This window comes from Malaya genurostris, chromosome 2 (assembly GCF_030247185.1).
Source record: "Malaya genurostris strain Urasoe2022 chromosome 2, Malgen_1.1, whole genome shotgun sequence".
NCBI lineage: Eukaryota > Metazoa > Arthropoda > Insecta > Diptera > Culicidae > Malaya > Malaya genurostris.
Genome location: NC_080571.1, coordinates 33,814,585 through 33,834,739, shown reverse-complemented (window position 1 = coordinate 33,834,739; position 20,155 = coordinate 33,814,585). Strand labels below are relative to the sequence as shown.

Genomic DNA, 20,155 nt, shown 5'->3' with positions numbered 1-20,155 from the left:
CCGGCATAAAAATCTAGAGATAACGGCGCGCACTACTGATTTCTTCGGTAGTCGGAAATAGAAAGCACTCTTCCAACTTAAGCAAAGTTTATCAAGGTTGACACCGACAAAACCCAGAAGCTTCATCGATACCAACCCAATTGACGTTTGACTAATCAAGTTTGGTAGCCCTTCCCCTAGCTGCAACAGCTATGGATGGTATGTTGCGCGACATGTTCACACCGTAGCAGCGTGACACCTAGCAAGTACATCGACAATGCCCTTAATCGTGAGTGACCCATCCGTCTCAGAGCGGATCATGGACTTGGAAGGCTATCACTCACTCTGATAGACGTAATGACCATAATCGGAGTCAGGGATTGTAAAAGAAGGGGGACAGGATCTGAGCTAATATCGTTGATAACGTTTTGTGGCAAAGCCCAAAATAAACCGATGGTTACAATCTCCTTCAAAAAATGTCATGAAAAATTATGCTTTACACTACCTTTTAGGCGCTTTACACAGTTATCATGAAACGCTCAAAACTTCTTTTACTGGGATAGAAAAAAAGTAATTTTCACAAAAATGTCAATATCTTCTTCAAAAATGAACGGATTTCAACAAACTATGGCTTGTTTGAGAAGTATTACAGCAAGGTTTCTAAATTTTAGAATCTATTTGGTTTTTTAGGTCAATTGTGACAGATATTGTCAAAAACTGCAAATTTTGACACAAAACTTGGTATAACTCAAAAGTAAACAACGAATCGAAGAACGATAACCACCAAATTCGCCTTAACTTTGCCCAATAGAAAAATTCTGAGCGATAATGAAGAGTAAGTTTCGGTAAATTGAAAAGCACTTCAATCACGACAAGAATTTTAAGAAAGAGTTGATGAAAGTGTTTAAGAAAAAATGGCGCAGGTGTTGCACTGGATTTGATGGGTAGCTAAGATGCGGGCATCTACCCTAAGAAAGAAGGTTAAATAAAAACAACTTTGCGAAAACATTTGAATTCAAACAAAGTTTAGAGGGTAGGGTTTCCATGCAATCGGATTCATGTCATCGAAGATATTAAGAACTGCTGGTCCAAATATTAAAATGTTGTTTTTAATTTATTGTTATTGTTTTCGATCTATCCACAGTACAGACGCAATACAATCGATATAATATGATACAACTTAGAACATTACACCAACAGCGTTCTTATGGTGATAATAAAAAAATTGTTTTTAGTCACTGTCAAGGTACATAAGATTTCCTGTTTTCCAATGTTTCTTTTGATTCGTTTCCAAAGTGAAGCAAAAACGAGTAAAACCAACAATATAAATTATTCGCTAAATAAGTTAAATCCGTACATATGCGTGTTAAAATAATTATTCTACAAAAATTTAGGATGAGTTGAATCCAAAAATATCCAATTTATACCTAATTAGTCTGCCTACACGCTTATACGAACATCGAGAAGAGCTAGATTTGGAAATCGGTTAATTTTTACAAGGGAAAGAACCAACATTTAGACTAAAAATCCTAATCCTATCGTCACATTCATCCACATTTATTTGCCTGGTTCGCTCAATCAATTCACTCCACTGTTCAGTTAGATCTGAAGAATGTTAGAAAACAGAAACCACGTTTCGAGCCTCCTCACTATTCGTTAAAAGATGATACTATTTAGTACTAGCAGTCGGTAAAACGGAGGTTGGTGTCTAATATCTAAAATCGACTGAGTTTTCCTCATTTTTCGTATTCACAAACACGACCAATGGGGAAAATTTCAAGCTCCGAGACTTTGGGTAACGGAATTTGAAAGTTTTCCCTTTGGCCGAAAGGAAAGCATTGAGATGATAGCAGTTCAACGAAAACGCAGTTCTATTTATTTCAACGCATTTATTCTCCGCGTTGATTGATTGAGTTCATGTGTTTTCAAGCGCTGAGATTATAAATTATTTGAGATGATCTCGGTGAAAAATTCAAAATTAGTTTTTAAACATGTTTTTGGTTTCGACAGTCGGTCGTTAGCAAAACTATCTGAAGGTAATTCGAAATAAACCGGTCAGTCTGATGATGTATCTAGCATTTCGCAATGCTTGAAACATTTGAGCACTTAGCCGAAGCGCGGATCAATAGAACAGATATTTCAAATAAACATTTCAGCTAAGTACTTAAAACCCTGCCAAATTTCATCCGAAAATAAACTTAAAACTGTGCCTCAAACTGCCCAAACGGTAATCTACAGCTATCGAAAGATGCAAATTGATGTATGGACAGCGTTTCGATATGCTAGTTGGACTCGATCGATTGATCCTGATCTTCACTGCCGAGGGTGATCATCATCTTCTCGTCTGAACTGTCGTTGCTATCCGAGGAGGCCGAATTTGCCGAATTGGCCACTTCCTATAAAAATGGAGAAGGAAATACAGAGTAAACTAGCGGGCCTTCTCCCTGATTACGACCGAAAACAAAAACTAGGTTGAAATCTACGGCAATACTAAACAATACACTAAATCAAGGATACTAAATCTAAATAACAACCTGCGAACTGTTGAGCTGTTTGATGCTGTAGAGCGGTGGTGGTAGCGGATTAGAAGGCGTCGGTTGACTAACTGCCGTGGGATGCTGCAAACCCAGCATGGGTGCAGCCGCAATCCAGACAATACCGGTACTAGAGCCATTCGTCACGGCCACTGGTTGCACGGCACCAGCTGCATGGCCACCGGCCATCATCAATCCCACCGTAGGAGTGGGTGGTGGCCCCGTCACGGTTACAGCAGTTGTAGTGCCACCGGTGGGTGTAACACCGGGCTCCAATTTCGGTTTGATGGGTGATTGACTATCCATCAGAACCGGTTCATCGTCGTCATCGTCTTCGTCATCTTTAAGATCCTCATCGGCCATATAGAACTCTTCGTCGCCCTCATCGCTGAGCCCACCCGATTTCGAGTCGCCCAACTGATTTTAGTACGGGAAATGAGGTACAATTGCAGGTCATTTCATAACACAGGACAAAATACAGACGTGCACAAATAAAAGAGAGAAAGTAAAATAAAAATAATAAAATAACTACAACACTACAACGCTAAAATTTAGCCACTCATCTTTCTCTCTCTCTAAATCGAAACTCAAAACTCTGCGCATGCCTCAACAACACTTCAACCTACCTCCAGTAGATAGCGCACGTGGTCCTTCTTCAGCTTGTTGTGCGTTCGGATGTGCTTCGACAGGTGATCACTGCGCATAAACTTCTTGTTACACTCGGGACAAGCGAACCGTTTCTCGCCGGTGTGGGTCCGCCGATGCCGCTGCAACTCATCGGACCGGGTGAAACGTTTACCGCAGTACATCCACGAGCACACAAACGGTCGTTCACCTGACGGGGCGAAATGAAATTATAGATCTTCAAGTCAATGAAAATTGCACTATGGTCGAACGTAGGAACGCTGTAACAGTTAGTGGTGTCACATTTGGTTTCCCCGATAAAATATGGTAGAAACCGGGAACAGCAGGAGCAAGATGCTGATACTAGCAAGTTATGATTTTAGAGGCTGACTAAAAGTAAATTGATACGCCCTCGTGCGTCGCTAGCACGCCTCTAGTGTGGGGAATCGAAAACCTGTGACAGTTGTTTGTTTACACTTCTTTTGAAAACAACAGGAGTTTGATCGAAGTAGTCGAACGTGTTCAAAAATCACGTTAAATAATGTCGTTTTCGCTTGATGCCAAACCGAACCCAGTTTCCACTCTAACTGCTGTCAAACCGTTCGTTTGAAGCCAGTTTCGAACCTAGTTTTGACGTTGTTGAACTGAAAATCGAGTCAGTTTCGAACCTGGTTTTTATATCAGGTTTGCTCAAGCCCCCGTTGCTAAGTGCGAAACCAACACAGTTTCGTTGGAAGTGTTTGTTTGGTGGAACTACCCTGGGTCAGTTTTAGTTTTCTCGTCCGAAAACGACATAAAACTCTTAAGACGAAAAAATATTGTGCACAAACATCTGGAAAACTCGGAGTGGTCCGGTTCCAAGCTGGCTAAAGTACTGAATGAATATACCCCAAAAACCATTTTTGGCACCACCTGATGAGCCATCCTTTTCAATGGACGGAACTCTGTTATTATCATTTTTGTTAATAATACCACTGATAATAATTTCATTTTATTGATGTATAATTGTTAAATAATACAAATAAATATTCAATAAACATCAACAAACTGAATAATAATCAGTTTTCTTAAAATAAAATCAATTCCATGAACTAGTTTAGCTTCAATAGACAGTGGTGCTGAAGCATTAAGTTTGTCTTGGCCTATAGGGTAATGTCAGAGACATAACTGGATGTCGTGAATACGAATTCCGATGGATGCCGCTGACTTCCGTCATCTAATTCCAGGCTTAACTGTTGTACGTGGGTGCGATACTGATATGGTTGGTGTAGGTGTAGCGTTTACAACCGATTATAAGCTTCCAATAAAGAAAACATTAATTCGCTGGGTTGATCAATGATACAATAGGCCTAATTAATTGAACGAAACTATCATTATGCTATAGGATTTCGTTTCTAGCATTCAGAAGGGTTAAATTGCGTAATTCTCTACGACATTAAACTCTGGAACATTTTTCGCAAAAACAAAGAAGGCTTCACTTGATTTCGATTACTGTGAATTTCACACAGCGAAAAGTGCACAAATCTAACCAAGCTGTTCTAGACTTGCACTAAACTGAGGATATTTACCTTCGATTTGCGAACAACAAATCCTAATAGTTCTTTAGAAAACTTTTGAGCCATTAGAACGACTGATTTTGTGTAATGCTCTCCACCGTTGTTTCTTCATCAATGCAAATGACTGGCGGCTGTGACGTAATCGCTCTTGTCGGAAGCGAAACTAGCTTTGCAAACGACACAAAATACATCTGCTCGCAGTGGTGATAGAATCCAAACTGATCCAATTTTTGTTAGGAGCTTTTTTTTACGTGATTTCGTTTGTAGCTTTTTCAATAATGGGCGGTCCTAACGGCTATGAAAATAGCCGCATACAGAATTCTAATGTCGATTATTTCATTTCGGATTTGCATAATTTATTGAAAGAAACTATCAATATGCTGTAGGGATTCGTTTCTAGCATTCAGAAGGACCAAATTGAGGAACTCACTACGATATTCACCACTTTTCGGAACATTTTTCTCGATCGATTTGTTTTACAGCAGCAGATATTTTGTTCTCTTCCTCACAACGCGTTCTGATTGGCTGGTGTTGACATGGATTAAATGAGACAGATTTTTCAATAGTGTGAAAATTGAAATACTTCAATGCTTTTGCTATACACGTTTAAGTTGGAAAATTTCGATTTTATTGGTAGTTAGATTATATAAATCCTTTCACAGATCACTGAGCTATGAGCTTTAAAAATACGAGCAAGACAAACACGCCTTATGGATTATCCCCTTTGATACTCGTTTATACCAAACATTTCAGAAAAGTTTTATTTTGAATTATTTGAGATTATGTCACACAACTGATAATTTTATCATAAAATTGTGATCATATTTCCGATGGCGTGTAGCAAAAATTATGTTGATTCGTTAGATACAACAAGAGATATTCACGATCAAAAACTTATCACTCTCTCAGAGGGTAAATTTTGAAAAGGCACCCTATAGTAAAGTAAGCCGTATTCACGACAAAAAGATGTTTCTCTTGAACAATTCGTTCTCATAAAATACGTAGAGCATTTGTGTTTACATTTGGATAAACATCTCGAAGATTCCGAGAATGCTATACATTGTATATCCCTTGCGCGGAAAGTTCATTTTCCGTGTTTATTAAGAATCCGCGGTGCAGGCTGGGGTACGAGTAACCATAGGAAAGATTGGGCAACCAACCCCGCTGAAACCTTGATTGTATGTTGACAAGGAAGAGGGGGAGGGACTTTCCTCTTTTCAGAGACCGAACCTATTCGAGCGTCATTTCCCTACGTTAGGGGCGGCTCGAAATAGCGTCTGTTCTTCATGTTAGGCACGGCTGCTTATTGTCCTTGTGTCAGCGTGGGACTCTAAACAGGGATAACAGAAACAATTGAGAAAGAAATAAAACTCGGAATAATCGGCAAAGACTTACGCGACGAACAAAGAACTACGATTGGAAGCTTGGCGCATGGAACTGAAAGTGGCTTAGCTTCCCAGGATACGACTGAATGCTGTATAATGAGCTTCAAATTCGCGGCTTCGATGCCGTAGCACTGCAGGAACTTTGTTGGACGAGACAGAAGGTGTGGAAAAGCGGACATCGTGTGGCTACCTTCTACCAGAGTTGTGGCACAACCAGCGTTCTAGGAACGGGATTTGCAGTGTTGGGTGGCAGCTAATCATTGACAGGATGTGCGTATTGAATATTAAGGGTCGCTTCTTCAATTACAGTATCATCAACGTGCTTTGCCAACATAAAACGAGATCCGATGACGAGAAAGAAGCTGGGGCGAGCTTACGACAACTGTCCACGGCAGGATGTGAAATTCGTCATCGAAAACATGAACGCTCAAGTAGGCAGGGAGGCAATGTACAGACCGGTGATCGGGTTGGAGAGCCTGCACGCGGCAACAAATGAGTACGGTCAACGATGCGTGAACTTTGCACCCTACCGAGGAATGGTAGTCCGAAGCATTTTTTTCCCCTGCAAAGATATCCAAAAAGCCACCTGGAGGTCATCTGAGCAACATACGGAAAACCAAATTGATTCAGCCGACGACAGATTCCCAGCACCTGATCTGTCAAAGATAAGTGAGGAGATCGGCAAACTGAGGAACAACGAAGCCGCGGATAACAACCAATTGTCAGACGAATTGCTTAAACAAGGAGAATAGCCACTGGCTAAAGTGCAGTACCGAATGATTTGGGAGGAGTAGATTCTGATTTGGGAGGAGTAGACTCTAGATTCTAGTTGGGAGTATTGTATGTCCCAACTACAAAAAGGGTGATAAGCTTGCCGGTTCCATTACCGAGAATCCACATTACTGAACGCCGTCTACAAAGTACTCTCCCAAATCCTTTGCCGTCGTCTATTACCAAAAGCTAAAAGTCTATCACCAATATTCGCGATAAGAAGTGTCGTGAATACAACGAACCCGCGCATCACCTATTCATTGACTTCAAACCGGCATACGACATCGATCGATCGAGAACAGCTATGGCAGATAATGCACGAAAACAGTTTTCTGGATAATCTGGCGCGATTGATCAACGCAACGATGGATAGAGTGATGTGCTACGTCCGAGTATCTGAAACGCTCTCGAGTGCCTTCGAATCTCGGAGAGGGCAACGGCAAGGTGATGGATTCTCTTGTCTCTTGTTCAATATTGCTTTGGAAGATGTGACTCGAAGAGCGAGGATCGACACGAGTGATACGATCTTTCGAAAGTCCGTACAGCTTTTCGGCTTCGCAGAAGACTTTGATATTGTGACACGTAACTGCGAGGAGATAGGACTGTACATAGGACTGAAACACTACCATAAATATTCGAGTTCGTGTATTTGAGCTCACTGGTGACCGCTGAAAATGACACCAACAGAGAAAGAGGCGAATTTTGGTAGGAAATCGTGCGTACTTTGGACTCAGAAAAACCCTTCGATCCAATAAAGTACAGCACCACACGAAATTGACCACCTACAAAACGCTCATTAAAGCGGTTGTTCTTTATGGCCACGAGACCTGGACTATGTTGGCAGAGGACCAACGTGCCCTTAGTGTTTGGAGGAGTGCAAACGGACTATGGAACGTGGAGACGGTGTATGAATCACGAAACTGTTAGGAGAACCACCCATTGTACGAACAGCTATAATTGGTCGTTTACGATGGGCTGGGCATGTCATTAGGATGACAACCCAGTGAAAATGGTTCTTGAATCTAATCCAACTGGGACAAGAAAAAGAGGAGCGCAACGATCAAGTGGTGGCGATCTACGAAGCATCCGTGCCTTGAGTAGCTGGCGACGAGCAGCCATGGACCGAATTATATGGAGACGTATGTTTGATACAGCAAAGGACACCCCAAGACTATAGCTGTTAGGTACGCTCCGATCAAAAATCGGTTTCTCGAACTATTCTATTACCTTTGTATAGAGAAAGGTTAAACAGCTCTTCTAGTTCTTTTGAAAGAATGAATGAATTTTTGAGAACGGTAGTTCTTCAGTTCGATGTCGTGGACCTTTTTGTCGTGAAGACGACTTACTTTACTACACGGAACGACCGAAATTAGCTCTGCGCCTAATTCGTATTACTGTTTATGAATTAGTTGATTTTAACAACAAAATTTCCAAAATAACTATAAAATTAGTTAAAATTGAGAATTTACTTTGCTGAAAAAACTATTATTTTTAGAGAATGTGTTTAGTTGGTGAATATCCTGGACACAAACCAGCAATATTTCAATCCAACACGAAATTCTCATTGACAACTAATTTTGTTATTAAAATCAGAAAATTTGTTTCTATTTATCTATCACCATCATTACTGAAGGACAGCACAAAGAAACCAAAACTGAAATGGGTATTATTAACAAGTTTATTAGCCAAAAACTCATGAGAAGTGTCAAAGCAAAACAATCCATTAAAAAACTAAAAAGGACAGTCTTATTGATACCGCTTGAAAATTGTTTTGATGTTTTTCGCATGTGTTCGATATATCTTTATTTAAATTTCTTAACCGATATGTAAAAATGTCGTAAACTGTTAGTGGAAATCGTATTTATTCAGAATTTGTGCGCACTTGAAGCGATTGTGCGTAATAATGTTTTTACGCGGAACAGTGAAGTGAATTTCGAATGTTTCACTCTAATTGTGATGAAGTTTTTTTGTATCTTCAAACCTTCCGAGCTGCGCCGTCCGGTGTACTATTTGTATTCGGTTTTTGTTTTCCGAGTGCTCAAAGTTTTCAGTGAGAATGAAGAAAACAGTGATTAAGAAGAAAAAAAATTCAAAACGATGTTTACGTTTCGTTTATGTCTTTTTCTCCAATACAACATCGTATTTATACCTGCCAATATAGAAAAGACAACCGCGTCTGAAATTTTTTCGGCAGTAGTGTGCCATCTAGTGGCTAGTAGTCATTACGGTGTTACCGTTTCGGTGACAGGGCGCCATATAGCTGCAGATTGCAGAAGCCAATTCAACCATTCATATTGGTTGAAAACAACATTATATTTCTTTAATTCAACTAAAAAATTAGTTGAATGGAAATGAAATGTGCCTTAGCTAAGAAATGACAGCACGTTTAATTTGTGAATTCAACTAAAAAAGTGGTCATTTCAACAAATATTTTATTATTATTAAGGAAATGAGAATAAAAAATCTAAATCAGCAAAAGTAAGATTTTTTTAGTTGTCTCAAAAAATAACTAACTAAAATCAGCAAATCAACTAAATTTTTCGCGAAAATGCTGATTTCGGTCGTTCCGTGTATGGGGTGGCTTTTCAAAATTAGCCATATGGAAGAATGGGCAGAACTTAATCGTGAATATCTCGACTTGTATTAATGGCAACAGCATTATTCTTTCACCATTTCATCAAAAATATGATCAGGAATTTAGGATAATATTTTGAACAGTGTGAGATAACCACAAACAACTCAAATATTAAGTTTTCTCAAACTTTGAAAACAACGCGGAAAACTCTTCACTTTTGCTTGGCTTTTTCGCGCAAGGACGACGATTTTGAGGTAGTCAGGCACATATCTTCAACTGACTGCATATAAAAGGGGAAACGTGATCGAAATTCGATCATTTCTTCATGTGCTTTGGATGCAAGCAGACGTCGTGGGACCAGCAGCTTCGGAGAGTGCACGTTCTGCGTGTTAAAAACCTCAAACGCTTAGGTCGCAACTGTCGTTTGGACTTCAGTCGTCAGGTGGAGCAGTCGGCAATGAAAGCAGACCTTTTGCGTGGTATAAAGCCTCAAACGCTTAGGTCGTGCATTCATTTGGACTTCAATCGTCGGGAGCAGCGATCGTCAATAATGAGAGCAGACCTTTTGCGTGGTGCCAAACCTCAAACGCTCAGGTCGTGCTCTCATTTGGACTCTTCAATCGTCAGGTGGAGCAGTCGTCAATGAAAGCAGACCTTTTGCGTGGTGCCAAACCTCAAACGCTAAGGTCGTGCATTCATTTGGACTTCAATCGTCGGGAGCAGCGATCGTCAATAATGAGAGCAGTTCTCATTTGCTTTTCGGTGGTCGTAGCGAGAAGTCGTCTTCAAGTTTCAGATTTTAGTTCCGGAATATAGGTTTAGAATTCAGAGCCTGCGTGCTGAAACTGGATTCTGGAACTATATTCCGGAACTGATTTCAGTTTCGCAATTATAGTTTTAGAATTGCAACTGATCTTTGAGTCTGTTCTTTGTTCTAAATTTAGTTCTTGAACTCAGGTCCAGTTCCTTATTCTAGAATTCTTCTATACGGTTAGAACCATAACAATAGTCTCAAAGAATTATGCGAAATTTTGCTTTATTGTACTCTATACAACCCATTTTGTTGATCGTGGCGAAAAATCGTCTTCAAGTTGCAGAGCTTAGTTCCGGAATATAGGTTTAGAATTCAGAGCCTGTGTGCTGAACTGGATTTTGAAAAAAGATTCCGGAACTGATTTCAGTTTCGAAATTGTAGTTCTAGAACTAAATTCTAACTGAATTCTGAGTCTGTTCTAAGTTCTGAATTTAGTTCTTGACCTCAGATCCAGTTCCTAATTCCAGAATTCTTCGAATAGGTTCTTTTGTCGTGAATACGACTTACTTTACTATGGGGCGCCTTTTCAAAATTAGCCATATGGAAGAATGGGCAGAACTTAATCGTGAATATCTCGACTTGTATTAATGGCAGCAGCATAATTCTTTCACCATTTCATCAAAAATATGATCTGGAATTTAGGAGAATATTTTGAACAGTGTCAAATAACCACAAACAACTCAAAAATTAAGTTTTCTGAAAATTTTAAAACAACGCGGAAAACTTTACTTTTGCTTGGGTTTTTCGCGCAAGGACGGCGATTTTGAGGTAGTCAGGCACATATCTTCAACTGAACGTGCTGATGGTTTTTGCATTGAAGAGAAAGAAAACAAGAAACGAAAAGTGGACAACATTATAAAAAATCAGCCGTTCCAATGGCTCTAAATGTTATCTAAAGAACTATTAAGATTACTTCTTTGCAAATCGAAGGTAGAAATCATCAGTTTAGTGATAATCCAAAATAATTTGATTTGCGTCGTGCACTTTTCGCTGTGCGAAAATCGTTCGAGATAAATGTTCCGAACTGTGCTAAATATCGTAGAGAATTCCACAATTTGGTCCTTCTAAAAGGCAGAAATGAATCCTGTACAGCATCTTTCAATGAAATATGGAAATCCGATCTCAAATCGACGTCAAAAATCGTTGAAAATTTTTGTAGTGAAAAGGGGGAACGTTTCGCAATTTACGCAATCGATCAACTATCAATTCGAATTCGAAAGTGTAAAGAAATCGTGTCAGTTTTATTCGTATTCACGACATCCAGTTATGTCTCGGACATTACACACCCGTACTTTTTTTGTTTTGCTCGCTCAATCTTTTTCGAGAACGGTACAAAACAGTGCCCAAGTAACAATTTTTGTTACGCTAGCTTGTTTGTGACTAGTTTGCAACCAGATATTTGAGTGATTGTTACTAATATCTAACCACTTGCATGACTCAAAAAGCGCAGTTTCTACTAGTTGTTAGGTCGGCTAAAAATAAGTTGTCGTTACGTTGTAATGTCATACTGAAAGAACTTATTTTTTCATAACTTGAAAATAACTTGTTTTCAATTAAACTAGTTGAAACTTAGTCACCATCGACATTATAAACATTGAATGAATACAGAACACTTTTCTATCATCAATAAAAAACAGAAGAGTACTTTAAATCACAAACTTGATACAAGGTACAAATTTCACAACGATTTTCAAACTGTCGAGCAGAATTAAATTTTACTTAATTGTTTTTTATGCGCCTTCAATCAATCTGTTTATAAAGATATAACAAAAAAACAGGAAAATAACACTATGTTCAGAATGCTCAAAATTATTCCAAGTAGAGTGATTTCTCATCATTTTTAAATCATATATCATAAGAATTATAATATTATCACAATCGATGTTCAATCCCTATATTATTTTCTTCGTGTTTATGACAGTGCATAGAACAAAAATGACTATTCTGCCTTTCACTATTTTCGACAAAAAGTAGTTTTGAAACAAGTATTATCCTGGTTTTATTTATGTTTCATACACTTCTTGAGACTCCATATTGTGTTCGCCATATTCGAGCCAACAAAAGTTGTTTTGTTTGCATTTTCGTTATCATAACGTTGGGAAAACCTACCGATAACTATCTGAATCAATGATGAAATTATATGTTATAATCTTATAATATCTAAGTTATTACTACATCAATTCACAGTAACGATTTACATATACGCTTACGTATTTATAATGATTTCGCAACGGAAAATGAACCTTTTTTCAACTAGTAGCTAAAAGCATAGCTGTGATTAAAGATATGTTAGAATCAAGTAACGATAACTTACAAATGATAGTTAGTTCAATGTTTACGTTATAAAGAAACACTGCTGTCACCTTGTTTTAACCAGTATAACATAAAAAACATGTTCGTGCTCTTGTTGCAACACAGTTGGGTTAAGTGGTATCAAAACTAGTTACGGGTTGCTACTATTGAAGTCAAATAAACTTATTTTCAACTAGTAGCTAGAAGCATTGTTGTGATTAAAGATATGTTTGGATTAAGTAACGATAGCTTGTAAATTATATTTAATTTAATATGACACAAAGATGTTATTATTGGAAACCTAAATAAATATTTCGTAACTAGTTATGTTATGATGAAACATTGCTGTCACCATGTTTTAACCAGTATAACATAAAAACATATTCGTGCTCTTGTTGCAACATAGTTTGGACTTTGTCGTATCAGAACTAGTTGCGGATTGCTACTTGGGTGTAATAAAGAAAACTACGAAACCTCAGTTCTAATTGGGATCCCGATTAGTCATTCAACAAGCAAACTAACTATGAAAAGAACGAACGAACGGCTCTCGAGAACTAGTTCTTTTAGTAGAACTCTGCATCACTGAACGGTTCTTTGAAATCAACTGTTTTGCCCATCTCTAGTTCAAACTGGATAAATTAACCCATCTAATGCTGTAGCTTTGAAGTTTGAAAGAAACCATTACAGGACTATTTACACTTATTACAACACGAATTGCTGGCATTTTTGTACGTACCAATTTACTGTTTAGTCAGCCTCTAACTGTAAAAACTGATTTGTTAATATGTCCCTTTAAAGAGTTTCCAATTATACGACCTTAGAATTTACTATCATACTTGCTATAATGGACGAATCAGCCTTGCTGTTACCTGACTTCGCCCAGTGTCGGAATATCAATCCATGATTGTCAGCTTTAGAATAGTAAATTAAACTAATCAACTCACCCGTGTGCCACCGCAGGTGCGCTCTCAAGTGGGACGTTTTTCCGTATACTTTGTTGCAACCGCTCACGTGACAAATGTGCTGTTTCTTCCGATCCGGTGGTCCCTCGCCCTTGGTCTCACAGTTCGGACAAGTACAGGCAACTCGTCGGACGCGAGGTTTCTGTACCTGCTCGTTGCCCTCGCCAACACTGATGTTCACATTGACCGAAGTCTGCGTAGCCGGACTGAGTATCTCACCCTTGATCTGATGGTTTCCGCTGACGATCGGCTGTGGGGTGGGCGTCGGTAGAATATTACTGTTCCCCGCGGAAGTCGTTTGCATTGCCGGGAACGATACACTGGTACCACTGCCACTGGTACTGGTATTACAGGAAACGCTGACCGGTTGTGGTTGAATGGGGATAGCTTCCTGCTTGATATACCACTTACCGGGGTCGTTTGGATCCTGCTTTATACTTGATAATTGATGCGCCGCTGCCTGCTGAAGGGATATAGCTTGCCCTACTTGATTGACCGGGTTCAACTGAGGCTGCGACGCCGCTGTTTGCGGTTGAACCGGTTGCATGAAATTTGTCGGGATCACCTGAACGTTTCCAATTCCTGGTATGTTTTGGACCGGGATTGCTTGCAGCCCGGGTATATTCGGCATTTGAATAATGTTGGCTGCATTTTGGCGGAGTTGCGGGAGACTATTGGACGGTATCACCGTAATCTGCTGGCCGACATGCGGACCAGCTATTGTGATCGGTTGAGGTTGCGGTTGAGGCTGCTGTTGCTGTTGCTGACTGCTATCTTGCGCGTTGGCAACTCCGGTCTGAACCGTCCCCGTGGGAATGGCAGACATCAACGGGTTTGCCCCGGTGGACGCCGAAGCCTGTGCCATGTTTTGCGGCTGTTGCAGAATGATATTCTGCGGTGCGGAAGCTGCCTGCAATCCGGCTAGATGATTCAGCGACGTTAGCTGAACCTGCTGAATTTGTCCGTTCGGTGTTATGATGTTCGCTACCTGGGGAATCTGCGGTATCACTTGCATTTGCGGTTGGACGAGTGCCGAACCGAATGCTTGAATTGGCACGTGGACGGTTTGATATACGGTTTGCCCGTTTCCGGTCGATATCGGCACCTGTACCGGGATTGTTTGCTGCATCGGGAATTGCACCACCTGTGGCATAGCACCGGCCGGTCGCACCTGAACGTTTTGACCTAGAATAACACATGCACAATGATCCGATTAGTGATCTGGTATCGAAATTTCGGATTCCCATCACCGATTTCAAAACAAAAGGGAACACAAGTAATGCATGCAAATTGTATTTCAACGAATGCGGATCTTGTAAGCTTAAACTTTTCAATGTGATGAGCTTAATTTACCTCCTTCCAGTTTTATGGTGGTAATATTATTTGGCAAAATGTTCTGAGCTGTTACGGCTGATGTGGGTACTTGAATATTGGTACCAGGAATTGTGATAGTAGCCGGATGAATCTGTTGAATCTGCGGCGCAGCAGTTTGTTGTTGAGGTTGAATGTGAACTTGTTGCGTTTGTTGTTGCTGCTGCTGTTGGGCTTGAGCCTGTTGATGTTGGGCTTGAACCTGTTGCTGCTGTTGCGTTTGTTGTTGCGCTTGCGATTGAGTATGCTGCTGCTGGTTTGCAACAGCTGCATTCGCAGCAGCTACAACAGCGGCTTGTTGCTGCTGTTGTTGCTGTTGTTGCTGTTGCTGCTGCTGTTGCTGCTGTTGTTGCTGCTGCTGTTGTTGTTGTTGTTGTTGTTGAGCTAGAACATTTGCCGTGCTAGTTGTACCCAAGGGGATTGTTATATTAGTGCCCGGGATAGTAAGCGTAGCCTGACCAGCTGCATGAAAGTACAGAGAATTCAAGCGAATGTATGATACGGTTACGTGCGTGTGATAATGGATTGTTCGGTCGAAACGCGATTAAAACCTTGGTGACAACTGGAATATAATTCTACGATCATCTATTTACAACTTTGGTAGGTCGCACCATGAAATGAATCGTAAACGGACCTTGATACGAGCCTTGATACCGGAACTACTATTACCAATTGTGACGATGAATGTCAAATGAAATGTGACAATTGTGTGGGATGTTGCATAGGTACATGCATTGGAAAGGTCTACCGTATAAATGATGACCATTAGATGAGCAAAGCTTTACAACTAATACAATGAGAAACAACAAACACACCAATATTGCACCACACCTCTCGACCTTGTAACAAAAATGTATTGACTCACCGTTCGGTAGCTGCACGGCCTGTGCCACGTTCGGCAGGAAATTGGTCGGAACGACCCCATTGGGGGCTCGTATCAATTGTCCTGAGGGAGTGATAAATGCCTGCTGACCGTTAATTTGAACGGCCTGTGCCCCCGCCAATTGACCGGCTTGGAGTCCTCCCGGTACAAACAGAGTTTCCTGGCCGTCAACGTTAATCGTCTGCACTGGTTGAATCATCTGAAACAGTCCGTTCGGATTTTGAATGATTTGACTACCCTGCAGGAACTGCTGTGGCAAGCCTTGTAGATTCAAAATCTGCGGTTGTTGTATCTGAGGCGGCGAGGTGACAAAAGTCTTCACCGGAGTTCCCACCGGGGTGGTTGCGGCCGATGAAGTGGCCACTTGCACCGGCGTGCCATCGGCCGTGGTGAGCGTGTTCAACTGGTGCTGAGGCAGGAAGTTCTGCAGCTGCTGAAGCGTAATCACCTGCGGCTGCTGCTGAGGAACTTGAGTGAACTGTTGCAGATGAACTTGCTGTTGGGGTTGCTGCTGATGAAGCTGCTGCGGTTGCTGCTGTTGTTGTTGCTGCTGTTGTTGCTGTTGTTGTTGCTGTTGTTGAACCTATTGTGGTAATAAACATTTGTTATTGAATCTCGATGAACATTAGAAAAGGTCCCAAATCCAAATGACACTTTCTCTTGGTTTACTTTCTCTCTAAATTGTTATGGCAAATTCCAGTAATTTCCAACTAATTCTATAGTTCATATCGAAAGTTGATGGTTTTTGCTATTATACTATGTGATGTGTTAGATGGAAAGATTACTGATTGGACCGCAATACTCGAAAAAGAAAGTAAACAAAGAGAAACTGTCATTTGCACTTAGGACCTATTCTCGTGTTTGTCTTCAACTGATAGAGCACTTGTAATGTAATTACATACCGCTTGTGCCTGTTGTTGTTGTTGCTGCTGTTGTTGTTGTTGTTGCTGCTGCTGCTGTTGTTGTTGCTGCTGTTGTTGCTGCTGCTGTTGTTGTTGCTGCTGCTGTTGTTGCTGCTGCTGCTGCTGTTGTTGCTGTTGCTGCTGCTGTTGTTGTTGTTGTTGCTGATGCTGCTGAATCTGTTGTTGCTGTACCGCCTGTTGATTCGCATTTTGAGGCTGCGATGCAGCCATGATTGCTGCATTAAGCTCATTGCCCTTAAAATAATGAAGAATTAATATTTAATGAAAACAAAAACTTCCAAGTTAGGTAAACGTGAAAAAAAGACAATCATAAATAACAGAAACACTATTCGAATCGAGTTATAATCAGTGGAATCAAGAAAATAAAAAAAAATCATCCTAAACGGACCTGTAATCCTTGGGCCTGCAGTTGCGCCACTACCGATGCGCTGACGACTCGTATCTCTTGTCCGGGCGCTAAATTGCCCTGAGACGAGTCCATTTGTTGTGTGAGCTCAATAATTCTACTTAGTTTAACTACGCCGACTGTTCAAATCTAGGTATTCAACATTTTGATTTTTTTTATTCAAGATATGAACGAACTTCGAATTCGTTGTACCGAGCAGTCTCTTCGTTCTGTAATGTTCTGTTTTGTTGCGTTTCTGGTGGATGACGGTGGAATTTGATGGTTCACTAGAAATTTACAAAGAAGCTAAATTAGACTAGTAAGCAATAGAAGTTTAATCCTTCTTTTTCAATCGAATCGTATAAGTTATAGAGCGCTCGATAATCGTTTTCTGTAAGTTTATATCTCATAAAGAAAATGTAACTAGAAATTCAATTATCAAAATTAATAAAATAATAATTGTCATCAAACGGAACGAAACCAATTTTCTCCCCCACGACACATGCAAGCTGTCATAGACAGAATTGCACTCAGAATTCTCTCTCACAAACACTATTGCGGCCAGGCAATAATTAACATCTGAGAGTGTCAGCGCAAATTACCAACACTAATGTCGTTTTCGTTTTTAAACTGCACTACACCGGTGGAGTGCTACACCATGGCATGAATAAACGAACAAAAATGATGAAAACATAAACAGTAACCATTGACTACAATAAACGATTCCATTGCACAGAGCTACACCAAACTTTTGATGAGTGCTACACCAGTGGTATCGGTGCAGAAAAAGTGTAGCACTGGTGTAGTGCAATTGGTAAAAACGAACGGTTTCAGTGCAGCTTTCGCTACACCTGTGTAGTGCAATTTAAAAACGAAAACGACATAAGCTCCTTTGTTTACATTAATTAGAATAATGGTCTAAGCGAGGCAGCAGGAACTTAAAAATCGGAGCGCAACACGCGGATCAAGCAACATACACGTGATCCTGTCCTGGAGTGGGAAAGTTTTCCCATTAGTTCCACCCTAAAACTTATGCTTCGATAAGCGAACAAAAGAGAAAGAGGGGGAGAACCAAGCGAAAGCCTTATCCTTCTGCCGTCAAGTGGGTGGTGATAAAAAGTGCGTGTGTCAAAACGTGAAACATTTTCTTCCTCTCTCGCAGCCATAATACGAAAGTTGAGAACGGCGGCAGAATTCAGAACATTCAAACCAAAACAAACCGATGTTTGCCGAAGCTGAAACAACGGTAGTAGTGTGCGTGTGGGCAGTCTCGAGGGAAAAGGATAGCTTGTTCGAAGAGAAGGAGGAAAGTTCTCTGATGATAAAGGAGAGAACCGATTGTGAGAGCACTGTCCGTCGAAACCGTGGCACCACCCTGTAAAAAAGTAATTACGGTTCGTAAAGCAGAAGGCGGGGACAAGTATCGTTATCGTCTCATTTTAGTAGAGTAACTCGAAAAGAACAAAGTCATGTACAATGTTGAACACACACTATTTTTTCCAAAACTTTAAAATTCGGAATCTGATTTCTTCCATCTATAATCACTAATAAATTTGTTCGAAAGTTCAACTTTTCAACCTAGTTTCGGGAATAAATCGCAATTGATTGTCTGAAAACTGTTGAAAGAATTTCATTCCACGAAACGTAATCCAACATGGCGCCCGTGTGGCAGTGTAAAGCAAGTCTACGAAAGTATCATTTTTTCGCGATATCAAACACCATTTCGCCAGCCTACTACAAAATTAGCACTTAGAACAGTAAAATCACCATTTGGAGGCCGACTCTAGGGTCGCTTCGAGCACTGGACGGGCGTATTTTGCACCCAATTTTGCAAACGTCGCGCGGTTCGTTCACTTTCAAATTAGAGCGAGACACTGGCACATAAGCTGGCTGGCATTGGTACAGCGAGAGAGAGAGAACCACCCAGAAAGCCCCCGCCCAGAGGAGGGTAAATACGAAACACCCACCAAAGCACTTTTCGTTCACTGCTTGCTGGTGTGGACATCGATACCGATATTTGAGCATAAATCTACTGTCAGAGCAACACATACCTTCGGCAGCACAGGTGCCTCACTGACTGGTTCCTGTACCACGGATTGCATTTTCGTATCACTAAACTTCTCCAACAATCGTGCAGTCACATTTCATGAAAAGTAATTGGTACTATCTTCTACGTGTCTGAACTGTACATTCACCACACTGTAACCTCGATGCTGTGAACTTCCTCCAGCATACCAGCATAAAAGTTTCACTTGTGTATGTGGCCACAAATTTTACTTGACCAAGATTATCCAGTTGAAGCAAAATAAAAAGTTGAAATTAACTTTAAAATCGATTCTCATACTCCGAACTGAATAACCACATGAGCTGTTTGTTATTTTCGATATCAGTTTACAATACTTCTAAATACGTCAATAAACGTTGACAATTGTTATTGCCATTAATAACTCGGACAAACCGACGAACGACTCTTTTACACTGAGGCGTGCTTTACACAGACGCTCGGCCCAGCGAAGGTAGACGTTTGTTCGGGAGAGCGCATAAGCTCCTCCGCCTTTCACACACACACCGATACGAGCACTAATAAGGTTGGCCAACTATTTGACTGAAAATTTTAAATAATAATAATATGAAAAGTAAAAACTTATTCCAGATTACTGGTTCTAAAAAAATTGTAATAAATCTGACCAAATCGTTTATTTTTTTATTTTTCCGACTAAAACTTATCGTCAACCTAACTCTATTAAAAACTCTTTCAAAAGTAGGTTACTCAGTCGGAGGTTTTGTAGCAGGAGCTCTTTCTGTACCGGATGAAAAGAGAAAGAGAATGAAATGTACGAACTCAACACCCTCTGATAATATACGCAACCATAATTTGGAGGCAGGGAACAGCTTTTTTCTTCTAATATAAACTCGGCCTTCGAACAAATCAGAAAACTGGATCAGGTTTATGATCAGTACATGACTTACTCGAAATAGATAGTGATATTATTGGAATTAATTATATATGTAAAACAGTGCTGAACATGTGTCTTTCTCTCTCTTACACTCAGGCAAAAAATATATGGAATTGCATAATGATATCGTATGGTTTTTAGGCA

The 20,155-nt window shown here is 40.3% G+C and overlaps 1 protein-coding gene across 5 annotated transcripts; it reads right to left on the bottom strand.

Moving 5' to 3' along the window:
* Positions 1-1,068: 1,068 nt before the first annotated feature.
* Positions 1,069-19,543, bottom strand: LOC131427628 (putative mediator of RNA polymerase II transcription subunit 26). 5 transcript variants are annotated; one of them, XM_058591001.1, is made up of 9 exons: positions 19,106-19,543; positions 17,058-17,341; positions 16,649-16,903; positions 15,729-16,329; positions 14,846-15,325; positions 13,475-14,677; positions 3,140-3,348; positions 2,514-2,930; positions 1,069-2,375 (listed from the first exon to the last, which is right to left on the bottom strand). In XM_058591001.1, exons 2-9 carry the CDS (start codon positions 17,148-17,150, stop codon positions 2,262-2,264), a joined length of 3,372 nt encoding a protein of 1,123 aa, XP_058446984.1. In that variant the 5' UTR covers positions 17,151-17,341; positions 19,106-19,543; the 3' UTR covers positions 1,069-2,261. The 5 variants fall into 5 exon arrangements, with proteins under 5 accessions (XP_058446984.1, XP_058446983.1, XP_058446985.1 ...); XM_058591000.1 differs by lacking the exon at positions 19,106-19,543 and adding an exon at positions 18,822-18,972; XM_058591002.1 differs by lacking the exon at positions 17,058-17,341.
* Positions 19,544-20,155: the final 612 nt, after the last annotated feature.

Excerpts from the sequence above, each read along its gene's own strand:
- LOC131427628 (XM_058591001.1), bottom strand. The coding sequence starts at position 17,150 with ATGGACTCGTCTCAGGGCAATTTAGCGCCCGGACAAGAGATACGAGTC. Across the intron at positions 3,349-13,474 it reads GCACCTGCGGTGGCACACGG|GTGAACGACCGTTTGTGTGC; the intron begins GTGAGTTGATTA and ends TCGCCCCGTCAG. Across the intron at positions 2,376-2,513 it reads AACAGCTCAACAGTTCGCAG|GAAGTGGCCAATTCGGCAAA; the intron begins GTTGTTATTTAG and ends CCATTTTTATAG.